This window comes from Stenella coeruleoalba, assembly GCF_951394435.1.
Source record: "Stenella coeruleoalba genome assembly, chromosome: 18".
Lineage (NCBI taxonomy): Eukaryota > Metazoa > Chordata > Mammalia > Artiodactyla > Delphinidae > Stenella > Stenella coeruleoalba.
The window spans coordinates 904,452-917,944 of record NC_137164.1 but is presented as its reverse complement, the minus strand read 5'-3'; the positions used below and the strand labels follow the sequence as shown (position 1 = coordinate 917,944).

The 13,493-nt window shown below is 44.0% G+C and overlaps 1 protein-coding gene across 1 annotated transcript in view; it reads left to right on the top strand.

Annotated features, from left to right (window-relative positions):
* Positions 1-13,493, top strand: part of CRYL1 (crystallin lambda 1) — a 73,025-nt gene that overhangs the window by 35,706 nt on the left and 23,826 nt on the right. The window contains exon 4 of the mRNA XM_079902642.1: positions 13,008-13,169. Within this exon, the coding sequence (XP_079758768.1) occupies positions 13,008-13,169 (162 nt within the window). The remainder of the gene's footprint in view (positions 1-13,007; positions 13,170-13,493) is intronic.

Below are 13,493 nucleotides of genomic sequence, written 5' to 3'. Positions count from 1 at the left end.
CTTCCTGCAGGTCTTGCATGTTTTATATGCGCTTCTCTGTCGTTTTGCTCTTTGTTTTTCACTTTGGATGATCTCCTTTGACTGATCTTTAAGTTCACTGATTCTTTCCCAGCTGTGTTGAGTCTACGGATAAGTCAGTCAGAGGCAACCTTCATCTTCCTTTGTTTTTCATTTTTAGCATATCTGATATTCTCTTCTAGTTTCTATTTCTCTGCTAACATTACCCGTGTGATATTGTCCACAATTTCCCTTTAGAGCCTTTAGTGTATTAATCATTTAAAATTCGACGTCAGATTATCCCACCATCTGAATCATATCTGAGTCTGATTCTAATGATCACTTTGTCTCCTGGGTGTGCACTTTTTTGTAGCCTCACAATTTTTTGTTTTGGAAAGTCAGACATCCTGAGTAGGACGGCAGATCTATGCCTGGGATTTGGCCTTTCCTCCTGTGAGGCTTTTGTGTTTTTTTTACATCTTTATTGGAGTATAATTGCTTTACAACGGTGTGTTCGTTTCTGCTTTATAACAAAGTGAATCAGTTATACATATACATATGTCACCATATCTCCTCCCTCTTGTGTCTCCCTCCCTCTCACCCGCCCTATCCCACCACTCCAGGCGGTCACAAAGCACCGAGCTGATCTCCCTGTGCTATGCGGCTGCTTCCCACTAGCTATCTACCTTACGTCTGGTAGTGTACATATGTCCATGCCTCTCTCTCGCTTTGTCACAGCTCACCCTTCCCCCTCCCCATATCCTCAGGTCCATTCTCTAGTAGGTCTGTGTCTTTATTTCTGTCTTACCCCAGGTTCTTCAAGACATTTATTTTCTTAAATTCCATATATATGTGTTAGCATACGGTATTTGTTTTTCTCTTTCTGACTTATTTCACTGTGTATGACAGACTCTAGGTCCATCCACCTCATTACAAACAGGCTTTTATTGTGAGGATTTGAGCTAATCTAGTTAGGAGTTGGGCAAGTGTTAAGGTTTTTAAATTGCTATAGTCACCCTTGGCGCTTACAGGTTTCAAATTCCTTTAGCAATACCTTGTGTTTAAGATGAGGACTGCTGGCCAGAGGGCTTTTCCCTCAATATCGTTAAGTCTTCCCTTTGCACTGCCCTCGGAGAGGATCTCTTTCCATGTTCCTGCCCTGTCCCTTCCCAGAAGTATTCTTCTGTTACTCGTTACTTAATCCTTGCTAGCCTGGGGAAGGGTCTTTCCTTGGGGCTCTGATAAGCCTTAGTTTCAGGCAGGCACTGTGTCCCTGGGGCTTGGGGATGGGAGGTGGGGTGGAGGGGAGAGATAAGGGGGGACCTAGCATGCATTCCTTTTCCTCCCCCAGGGATAAGGGTTTTTATTTCAGTTCCCTTCCCCCACCTACAGTGGGTTTTCAGTAATGGTAGGTTTTTTGTGCTTTTGTCTCCAGTCATTTCAGTGAATTAAGATGTATTTGTATCACATATTGAATGAGTCAGATGTTGAACCACAATTGTTCCCGATTATTCCCTTAGAGTTTTCTTGTTGACATTTGGACTTTGAGAACTTTATGTCTGAGACTGGTCCTAAGTATTGGAAAATTAGTGGGCCTCATTGTGTCCTTGCCGGGGTGTCTGTCTGCGCTGGGAGTAACATCGTCAATCTGCTCTCAGCACCAGAAGCTGTTATAACATGAACAGAAAAACTCAGCCACAGGTTACTCTTTTTGGCATATATATAGACTTACAAGAAATGATTGCTGAAAATTTAAACACTAAATTATAAAATGGTTTTGCCACAAGAGAAGGACTTTTTTTTAAGTACTTAGCAAGCAATATTTTAATATTTTAAAATATTTAATATTTTAATATCACAGGAGTACCAAGGAATTTCCCTGACACTGTTGTTGGATTAACCAATGGGCAGGTGTGGGCGTTATTTAACGCTCAGTTAAAGCTGAGCCTGCCTTTGAGCTGGCCTTGGAGGTCTTTAGCCAAGACCTTGCTTCAGTTAACGTAGTGGCGTGACACACAAAGCTGTGCTCCACTGCCGAAGCCACACGCGATGTACAAGGTTAGATGTTTCTGTGGCACAGGTGGCTGCGTAAGATGAGGGCAAGCCCCCCGCGCAGCGCTCTGACTGTCCTCACGTCCTTGCATCTGCACGCAGAGGGGGTCTTGCTTGATGAAGAGGTGGTCTCCTCAGTGAGCAGAAAGGGAAAACTAGCCAGGTCAGCGAATCAGCTGATGACCAGTGGGTAACAGAGCTGCAGACAGCTTCTCCTTGGTTCTTTTTTTTTTTTTTAAAATATTATCAGTATTCAATTTAATATTAATTTTCTTAATCTTCAATATTAATATTCTTATTATTCAATTAAGAATAATAAAAATAACAGTGTTGTGTTACCTTCCATTATTCCATCATTTCTTCTGTAACGCGCTTCCCTTGTTTATGTAAATTACTCCTCGGTTCTTAAAATAGAACTCATCCCCTTTTAATTTAAGGCTCTGACTCAGGGCTTCAGAAGTTTGTTTTGTTTTTTAAATCAGGAAGGATTGCAGTTTTGTTAATCCAGAGGCTCTGAGTAAACGCACACCTGTTGGTGGGGTATGTGTTCTCATCAGCTGTTGCCAGACGAGTAAACCATTGGGGGTGTTGGTGCTTGTGCAACCCTTTAAGGTCTGCAGTGGGGAGGGGACTTTTCCTTTCTTAGACCAGAGGTATAGGACTGATATAGAATTTTAATGGATTCTTAAAGTCATCCTTGGGCCAACACTCTTTATTGTGAGACTCGTTACCTTTTTTCTTTTCAGTGCACATGGGAAAAGAGACCAGAAAACACTTTTTCTTGGTTACATGGGGACCTAGCTGCGGGGAGATGATTCCCCATGGGTCTTGTGTTTCTGCACATCCTGTGAGCAGAGGCACCGACTGCCCTTTCATTCTAGACTAGCTTTTCACGGATGCTCGAATAACTCACAGCCTTGGAAGACGGGGAGAGTGTCTCCCTCTAGAGTAAAGGGCCACTTTGCCGTCTCCCCCTGGGGCACAGGTCGGTCAACTTGCTTGTAGTCAGTCGTAAAGGATTTATGTTCCCTAAGCTGTGACACAAACCCAGGATCCACTTGGGTCCCTTTGCATCACCCCTGTGGGACTTGAGGGCGATGTGAACATGAAGCTCGTGCTGCCCGATATCCTGTCAGTAACAGTCTTTTGTCTCTGACCAAAGAGTCTTGTGTCTTCTAAGAGCATCTGTGAAACTGTGGCAGGTTAACTTGTTAGCCTGCAAGCAGCAAAAATCTCAGACTCTTTATACTTCCTGACACCGTCCTTAAACATTGCCCTGCCTTAAAACTAATATAAAAAACTTGAAAAATAGAGGAAAAAAATCACTTTTAATGCCATCACTCTAAGATTATAATCTTAATAATATTTTATGTACATCTTTCCAAATACATATTTCAACATAATTTTAATCTTACTGTAATACAAAATCATATCCTGCTTTCAATAATCAACACTCTTCTGCATATAAAGTAGTTCATTGTAATTGTAGACATTAGAAAACTTGGAAAATGCCTATTGCCCAGCGATGGGGTCCCTATCACTATTTTCTGTATTTCCTTCCCATATTTTATGTATATTTATTATAAAGTTATAAGAAAGAATATTACACTCTTTATTCACCTAGCATCACGTCTGGTGTACTTTCCTATTTCATCAAATACTGAAGAATAGTCTTGCTTGCTTTAATGATTATAGCATCGCATTCTTTGGAGGTCCTTTTATCATAATCATTTTACAATAATTTTTAAAATCAATTTTGGAAATTCATTACCTATTTGTATATTGCTTCTGCCTCTCTGTGTCTCTATTTCTTTGTAACCCGCCTCCCTTCTTCTGGGACTATACTTACCTGTATGTTAGAACTTTTCAGCATCTCCACATGCTTTCCTTGTGTTCTTTGCTGTACTTTCCATCCCTTTGTCTCTCAGTACTTCAGTCTGGGTATTTTATCCTGACGTACCTTCCAAGCTATTATTTCTTTATCTAAGTCTCACCTGCTTTTAAGTCTATCTTTTAAAGTTTTTAATTGTATTTTTCAGTTGAATTTCCATTTGATTCTTTGTATAGCTTCTAGTTATATGGTAAAATTATTTAATATCTCTTAGTTCCTTAAACATTACTTACAGCTATTCTCATGTCTGATAGCAGGACTCTCCGGCTGTCCTGTGGGTCTGTTTCTAAAGCCTGTGTTCTCTCTTGGCTTCCAGTCCAGGCTCCTCCATCTGTTTTGTTTTGTTTGTGAGACATTGTTATGAAACGCTAAGGCTCTGCTTGAGGCTCTTTCCTGCAGAGGAGCTTCCCTGGAAGAAAGCCAGGCTGGGGGCACAGGTCCCTAATTTAGTCGTGGATTGGGATGAATTGAGGCGTGTGAAAGCTGGTTCCTGTTCCTTCCAGGGTACAGCCCTTGAGGGTCCGAGCTACAAGTCCTGGCAGTTACAGCCTTGGGAGCTGATTTTCCCTCATCGCTGCAAAAAGCTGCAAAAAGCTCTGCTTATCTCTGCAGGCATTTTGTCTGTGCTTCTGCAAAACACAGGTACCTTGAGGATGAAGGTGGAGTCAAGTGTTAGGCTCGTAGCTCTGCTTCCCCTTTGACCTGAGCCTTGGCCCCGCGGTTCCTCAATGCTTTGGTTGCTTCCCAGTAACTTCAAACTGATTTTTAAAATAATACATTTTCAGCTTTTTAAAAGTTGTTCTCAGCAGGAGGGCTTGTCCAAGCAGTCCAGCCTACCGTGGCCAAAGTGGAACAGTCTCCACAGCTCAGTTGTTGCACATCCCCTGCTGTGCAGTGCTGGCCCTGGGGTGTGGTGGTAAATGAGACCTTTTGGAGGCCAGATGGGAACATTTTAATGTTCCTTCTGTTATTATGTGTGTGTTTTTTCTCCAGTAATTCCACTTAAGAGCAGTTTGTGATACTACATTAGTATTCTGACTTTGACCGGATGGCACTGGGAGTGTCTGTCTGTCCTCAAGGCAAGTGGACAGGCATGGCCCGCTGGTGTGGTGCCTTTGTGTCGTTCTCCTTGCTTTTTTTTTTTCTTCGTTACGCGGGCCTCTCACTGCTGTGGCCTCTCCCGTTGCGGAGCACAGGCTCCGGACGCGCAGGCTCAGCAGCCATGGCTCATGGGCCCAGCTGCTCCGCGGCATGTGGGATCTTCCCGGACCGGGGCATGAACCCGTGTCCCCTGCATCGGCAGGCGGACTCTCAACCACTGCGCCACCAGGGAAGCCCTCTGCTTGCTTTTTTGTTACAGCACCTTGCCTGCTCTCTTATGGCTACGTGCATCTATGTTCCCCACCAGCACTTGCGCTTCTTGAAAAGCAAGGACTGCATCTTCTTCTGTTTCTTGGCAAAGTTCCTTGCATAGACTAGTTCCTCAGTAGAGTTGTGTTTAAATGCACACGTTAAAGCTAATGTTTCGTGACTTGTCCGTCAATTTCAGACTTCCATCTACCCAAGGTCACCTCAGTGGATCTACTTTTGCAAGATTCCCAAATACTTCTAGACCAGTACACAGCCACATACACCACGAGAGGCTTCAGTGGGACGTGGCGCAGTGTCCTGCTTTATACTGGGCGTGAGGCGGAAGTCATTGCATTGGATGCAGGCGAGAGACTTTTCTTCTATTAAAAAATGCCAGAGGTCATGCTTACAATGGAGAACTATCTGTGGGATTAGCAGCGTGGCTAGTAGCTGAATAAATGGGGGGAACGCCAGCAGGTAGTAGGCGTCATGCTTACGGGGCCCATCCACTGCACGTGTCCCACAGCTCCAGGAACAGCTAGTACTGCCCCATGGGCTGCACAAAGGCAGGAAATGTCCTGTGTTTGCTCTTCAGCCCACTTTAGTCATTTCCTCTAAAGTAATGTGAGGCTAGAGGGCAGTAAATACGCATCCACTGAAGTTGTATTAAATTGATTACCACGTTACAGAACTTGTCATTCATTACTTCGTTAATTGATTCAACAGGCGTTTACCGACTGCTCTTGGAGCTGGGGATATAGCCATAAACGAAAAGTAAGAATTCCTGCTCTCGTGGGACTTGCATCTTTGAATCCTGTTTTCCAGTACTGATGTTTTTAAAAATATAACCATTTTTAAAGTGACAGTTCAAAAGATGGGCAGTGTTCTCCTAATACTTTTATTTTCTCCTACATGTGAGGCAGCTTTTCTGAATGTAGGAATATACAGCTGCTCCTCCCCAGTCTTGGAGTTTGCACCATGTTTATTTGTATCCCAGTACACCCAGATGTGGTCAGATGGTTACTGGAGGAAACGGCTTTACTGCATCTTTAAGTATATAGCAGGTGTTTAGGAAAAATTTGTTGCTTACTGTTAGACTGCATTGCTGATTATAAATATTTTTTATCCCATAAATCTGATGTTTTAGAAACATTTTACAAGATAATGAGGCTCACTAAGGTAAACCTAGTGATCTTGTAGGCAGGGGACTGGAATTATGATGCTGCTTTTCTGTAGATCATTAGATTAATAGATTGTTAGGGTTCTTCTTTCTGTACTGGCAAGTTAATATATCAGCTGGCGCTAGAGAAGGGGACCAGATTAGATGAAGCATCCGTGTGACGATGGTCTGAGAAGGAGAAATAAATGTGAGTCGACTTTCCAGGTCGGTGATTGAAGCTGTGGGCCTGCGGAAGGTTTCCTAGGTGAGTGGAGGCCTGGGGCTGAGCGTGGAGACCTGTGCCCAGTGACTGGGCAGAGATGCTTCTCCAGAGGTTCGCCATGTTACCAGTCTTTATGGGACGAATTTGGGTATTGGTTTCTGTTCTTATCTTTATTATGGTCTTTCTATTTTCTTTAGATTTATTCTGTTCTATTTCTGATTTCCTAAACTGGATTTTGGACTTACTTCTCAGAGCTGTTTTAGCTGAACTCACATACTTTGATGGGCAACATTTTATTGCTGCTCAATGCTAAGTATATTTTAATTTCCATTAGGATTTCATTTTGACCCATGAACTATCTGGAAGTTAATTTTCAATTTTCCAAGTCTATTGGGTAATGTCTTGTTTGTGATTTCTGTCTTAAAGACGTTGTAATTAGAGAAAATGGCTCATGTGATATGAGTCCTTTGGATTACCGAAGCCTGCGTTGTAATTTAGTACGTTGGCACCGTTGATAAATGTTCTGTGTGTTTGGAAAGGATGTGTATTTTCTGCAGTTGGCTGCAAGGCTGTCCATGTCCAGTAGATCAAGCTTGTTACTTGTGTTTATTTCTCCCATGTGCTCCCTGAATTTTTGAATGCTTTTCCATAATAATTGAGAGAGGGGTATGGAAAGATCACAGCATATGGTAGGTCTGTCTGATTCTCCTTGATGACCTGTCAACTTTTGCCTTTCTGTGTGGCATTCTGGGTCCTTTCCTGGCCTCTGTTTTGTTCATTAATTTTCCCTTCAGCTGTGTTTATCCTGTTGCTTAACTTACTCAGTAACTTTATTTTTAATTCCAATTTCTAGATATTATACTTAGTGCTTTTCCAGATCATCCTGGTCTTTCCGGGTTTGATTCCTTTCTTATAGTTTTAATTAATTTAAACATACTTATTTTACTAGGCTCTCCTAGTTTTCAGTTACGCGAGGTTCTGTCCTTCGCTGTGTCCACGTGGTCTCGCGTGTTTACAGTTGTCGGTGGTTTGTTTTCTTCAGTGTGTCTTTACTTGTGAATCCGAGGAGAGGTGAGGCCTCTTCAGCAGGTGTGCCTCCAGGGTCTTCTTGAGTGTGTGTCTCCTGGTAGTATCATCACCAGCCTGGGAGAGATTTTTATGTAACTTTCTCAGCTTGTGAGTGTCCAGACCACATGTGTAGTATAATTTTGAACCCCAAACCTGGGTGAAATTCAGGCTCATGAATATGAATTCACATATTTGTTTTCCTCTCCCTCCACCCTGTGACCTTCCCAGCTGGAGCCCAGATCAAGACAAGCTCCCTGTCTTCTCCCTCAGCAGATGGGCTGTTTTTGGTTTAAACTAGTTGGCCAGTTCCTGAAGATATAGCCTTTTGAGGGTCTCGGCTGTATCACAGGGGCCCTGACTGCAGCTCCCTGAATCCTATGGCCTCTGGTTCGGCTCTTCCTGCGGTCATTTGAACGTCCTCCCTCCCCTGAGGGTCACAGGTCCCTCTAGTGCTGGCTGCTCTGCTTTTCCTTACGTTCCTGAGAGGTCAGCTGTCAGTTAGAAGGATGACTGCTTTTATGTGGAGTGATCCAGTCTGTGGAGGGAGGACTTTTAGGTCTCCTGGTCCCTCACATGACTGGAAGCAGGCGTCTCCCTCAGTTTACGGGAGAAGCTTTTATTAGCATACATACTCTTCTTTTTTAAGTTTTAAAATATTTAGCGTGAATTTGCCTGTGCACCTTTGTTTTCAGGGTTATGTACATTTTCTTGTTTTAACAGTTGTTGCGCTGCCAGTTGGAGGAATCTGAAGAGGGCCTATTTTTAGCTAAATTCTATTGTAGGCCACAGGTCAGTTTTCAGTAAACACACGCACAAACCCATAAACAGACGCATATATACATTTCTATTAACTGTCTTTCTAAATTCACCTGTTGTCTTTTCTGACTGGGAGGTAAGATATTAGGACTGCAGGATGGAGGCAAGCCCAGCGCCTCGGTGTTGGGTGGCCTGGGACTGCGGGTGATGGAAGCAGTGAGCCCACCCTACTTTCCCGGACACTTCATGGTTTGGGATGGAGAGACTCACATTTAAGGACCAGAGGTGAGAGGTCATGGCTCTGTTACAGAATCTGGCAAGAAGCACGTGGCTTGGTGGCTTTCTGAATGTTTAGCAGGACAGGACGGGCAATCGTAATGCCGCAGTGATTCGTGTATGACCCCACGAGCTTATACTCACTTTATTTAGAGATGCTGTGAAACTATATGCTAATTGCAGGCTTATGGTGAATATTTTAAATTATAATATTTTCATGTCAAGCATTTTAACTTAATTGTAAATAAATGATTTCATAAAAGGTACAAAAAAAATCATTGGAATGAGGATGGAAATAGACATCGCATTAGGACAGCAGCTGATGCTGTGCCCCTCTGCCTGGCCTCCGTTCCCTGTGGTTACGTGAGGAAGGGCTCCTGTTTAAAGCGAACCAGTCATCCTGGTCATACTCACACCTAATCCCCAGGAAGTCACATTCCTCAGTACAGCCCACACTGGGTTTTGCTTTGGAAAGATCTCTCTTGATTGGGTATGATTTGTTCTAGATTATTGTAGAACTCTGTTTAGGACTTATAATATGCTTTAAAAAAACTTTTATTTTTATTTATTTATTTTTTTTGCGGTACGCGGGCCTCTCACTGTTGTGGCCTCGCCCACTGCGGAGCACAGGCTCCAGACGCGCAGGCTCAGCAGCCATGGCTCACGGGCCCAGCCGCTCCGCGGCACGTGGGATCCTCCCGGACCGGGGCACGAACCCATGTACCCCGCATCGGCAGGCGGACTCTCAACCACTGCGCCAGCAGGGAAGCCCTTTATTTTGATTTTTTAGGAAAGATATGAGCCTCTGGTTAGGGCACAGTGCTGTTTATTGCCTGTGATATTGCCAACTTGTACTTTTCCTTTGTTTTTCTTTAACACATGCTATTTCTGCTAGAGCAAGGAGGTTTGTCTTTTTTTTCCTTGGTAATCGTGACATGCACCTCTTGAGAAGACTAGTCATAGCAGTCTCTTGATGTGACGGATTTTAGAGATTGTGCTCTTGCAAGAAATACTGAAAAGAAATTGGTGATGATTAAACAGGTTGAAGCAAGAGATTTAATTAGTGCTAAGAGACAGAACTTACAGTAGATCATGTCCATCTTCAAGTTGAGAATGAATTCCCTCTGCCATGATTACAATAGGATTTTAGTTCAAATTTCCTTTCTTCCCATGTCTTTCCTGATAAAATTGGCTAATAGAGCTTCTTTGCATGTAAAATACCTTAAGTACCAAAGTCTTCTAATTTAGTTTTTCTTTCTTTCTGGAAAGAACATTGAAGACTGCTTCCAGATATTTCGCATTAGCAAAGTAGATTTTCTAGCAACAGGATGCCTATCTAAAATGCCTGAATTGACTTTAAAAAAATCAACTAAATTTCATTTTCCCCATGAAAGTATTTGTTTTGGAAAACGCATACGGTTGCACAGCATGTGGGTAAAAACTTCAGCGTTGAGCTCTCGTCCAGCGCCTCCTTTGCCTGGGGCTCATCCAGTCCACTGACTCGTGGCCACGCCCCTTTTCCAAAACAGGCCTATGGGTCGGGTGCTGTCATTGGTGACTTTCACTGATAATAAAACACTAAAGTATATGCGTTATTTACTTTAAAATTTCAAGTAAATGGGGGAGAACAAAAAGTTAGACCTATAATACCATCATTCAGTTTCTTCCTTTCAAGAATGGAAGGGAAAAGGGGTGTTTAAACGTAACCCCACCTTTTAAGTGTCTGAACCCCCCTTTTAAGTATCTTTTAAGTCACGCGTAAGCTCCCTTTGAGGCACCATTAATAGCTGTGATGCTTGGAAGGTTCCTTAGTGCTTTCCTTGTCCCCAGAGTTTTGATTGTCAGAACCTGAGCTTGTGGTTGTGCGTGAGAATATCACTTATTATGGGCTGCGTCTCTCTCCCACCTCAAAACAAACGAAACACAAATAGTTGCTTTGAAAATGCTGTCAGAGTTTAATTAAGCCAAGTCCAGCTAATTACCTTCAGCAGTGAGAGAAGTTTCACTCTGACACTTCCCATCTGGTGGCTTTCCCTAGACAGGCCCCGGAAAGACACCAGGAGCCCACCCGGGGATTCGCACCCGGCCGCGCTGCTGAGGTCAGGAGAGAGCGAGGTGTGTGTCTCTCGCTGTTTGCTGTCCTTCCCTGCTTCCCTCCCAGCCATCTGTGGGAACCCAGCGACTGCAGCCGCTCTCAGCTTTGTGATCCACCCAAGTGATGACGGTCCTGCGTAACAGTTTGCAGGCCCCCTTCCTCAGGCAAGCCATGAGTAACAGCAAGGAGATGAGCTCAAGGCTTGACAGGGACAGAGGCGTAACCCTGGCCCAGTACATGGGACACAACTGGGTCACTATTAACAACAACAGCAATCAAACTTCAAGCAGATGCGCCGTTAAAACCCTTGCATAATTGTAGCAGGTTTGGGTTTCCTCTGGTTCAAGTGTTCTTGCCTCTTTGATAATCAAATGATCTGAAGAAAGGCATAGAATTTCAAGGGAGAATCTGCAGGACAGGCTCACAATGAGGCCATTCACGGGACTCTTTTATTAGCTTACACTGTATCTGCATCACGTTTAGCCCCTGGCGTTACTACAAGGCTCCATTTAAACTTAACCCAACTTGCAGACCTAACTGATCCAGGAATTACTCAATACAACCAGGCAGCTACTGTAGCTTCCCCCTCTGATAAGGGGATGTAACACAATGGGCTTCACAGTTCTTAAATGACTCCGTTTTTTTCCCCCTGTCTTTGAGATGTGGTGCTTGTGTGACCTTTTGTTCTGAATAAAATTCCACATGGTTTGATTATATTTTTTAAAAGTACCAGCAGACACAGTATTGACTTCTTACCCTTAGAGGAGAACGTTTAAAATCTTGTAGATGGTCTAGAAATGGAATTCATGTCATAATATTTACACAGCTAATCTCACTATATTAGATATTATTAAACTTGAAAGTATTTTATTTTTGGGGGGTGATTCTGATAAAATTCCTGGTAGTACTTGTGCATTACACTTTGACTTTTGCACACTTCCGGTTATCTGCTGGTGTCTGTGCCGTTTCTGCTACCACAGTGCTGATAGACTCACCTGGGCACACTCGGCCAGTATGTGGAGGGGAAGCGGCTGGGGAGCCTGACCTCAGAGTGGGAGACCCTTGAGGATGGATTTGGTAGCAAACCACTGAGAGCACTGTCGGCCCCCGCTTTGGATCACACCTCAGAATAGTGGGTCTCAAACTTTAGTGAACAAAAGTCATCAGAAGTTTGGATAAAAATGCAGACGCCTCGATTCCACACGCAGGACGTCTGAATCGGTAGGTCTGGGATGAGGGCCTGAGAATTTGCATCTTTAGCAAGCACCAGTTGATTCTGTTATCTGACCCCACTGAGAACCATTCCCCCCGATTCACCAGGGATTGGGAGCTCAGGGACCCTCCTGGGGAGGCGTGACCCTGGTGGGATTTCCCCAGGGGGTGGCAGGCGGGAAGGTTGCTCTGGAATGTCCAGCCAGTATCCTCTTCTGTTCCGCCTCCTTCCACAGCAGGGCGGCACCCGCCGTGAGCACCGCGTTCCCAGGGACGTGCGTCACCCGTGGGCCTGTGCTTGGGTGTCCGAGAACGTCTTCTCACCCCCAACCCCTTCTGTACGTCGTCAGAATTTCCGAGCAGTTGTTATCTGCGGTATTTAATCCGAATTTGCTTCTCTAGCCTCCCCCGTTACCGCCCTATTAAAGTAATTTTAGATTTTTAGAAACAAAGGTCTTTGTCAAAAGATTTCCAATTAGAAGCGGACTCTCAGGAAGCCTTTTGGGAGTTATGGATGTAACATGTTTGTTCATTTCAGGAAGGTAAGATTCTTCCTTGAAGATAAGTTGATCTGGTGATCAGGACAAACAAGTGGTGATGACTGCTGTTGATATCCCAGCGCTTTGCCTGCAGTGCTGTCGTGTGTTCTGTTTGTAGAACCCACCCCCAACGCGGTTGAAGGACTTGTTTATTATGAGAATTTTCAGTCCGACACACAACTGGAAAATACAGTTCCCGTATCTGCGTCACCTGGTTTCCAGAGTTACCAAGATTCGTCATACTTTTTGGCAGCATGTTTTTCCCCTGTTCCTAAATTTTGCTGGTCGTTTCTTAATTGGTTCTTTTTGGAATGACTCAAACATGAAACGCTTTGCTTGGGGTCTAAGTGCGGTGATCCTGTGTAGTAACTGGAAGATGTCCTTTTCAGGAATGTGTTCCAGAAAACCTAGAGCTGAAGAAGCAGCTCTTTGCTCAGCTGGATGGAATCGTTGGTGACCAAGTTGTCCTGAGCAGCTCCAGCTCCTGCCTCCTGCCCACCAGGCTGTTCTCTGGCTTGGTACACGTGAAGCAGTGCCTCGTGGCGCATCCTGTGAGTATGTCGAGCCTGGAGATGCAGTGAGTCTCACCTGGCTTTCCGGGAGCAACGTGTTTGGATGGATCTGCTAGTGCTTTGTAACTGCTTTACTGAGATATAAGTCACATATCACACAATTCAACTTGTACCTTTCAGTGGGTTTTAGTACATGTAGAGAGTTGTACAACATCAGTGTCTTACAAAGAATTTTATCCAAAAATCCCTTGAACTGTGTATCTTGTCCCTCACGCACTGTGGGAGAGAATGATCAATTCTTACAGACTTTCTCCTTAAGTAACTCACCGTCTAGCTGAGGGGAGAGACTGCTCATCAGATCAT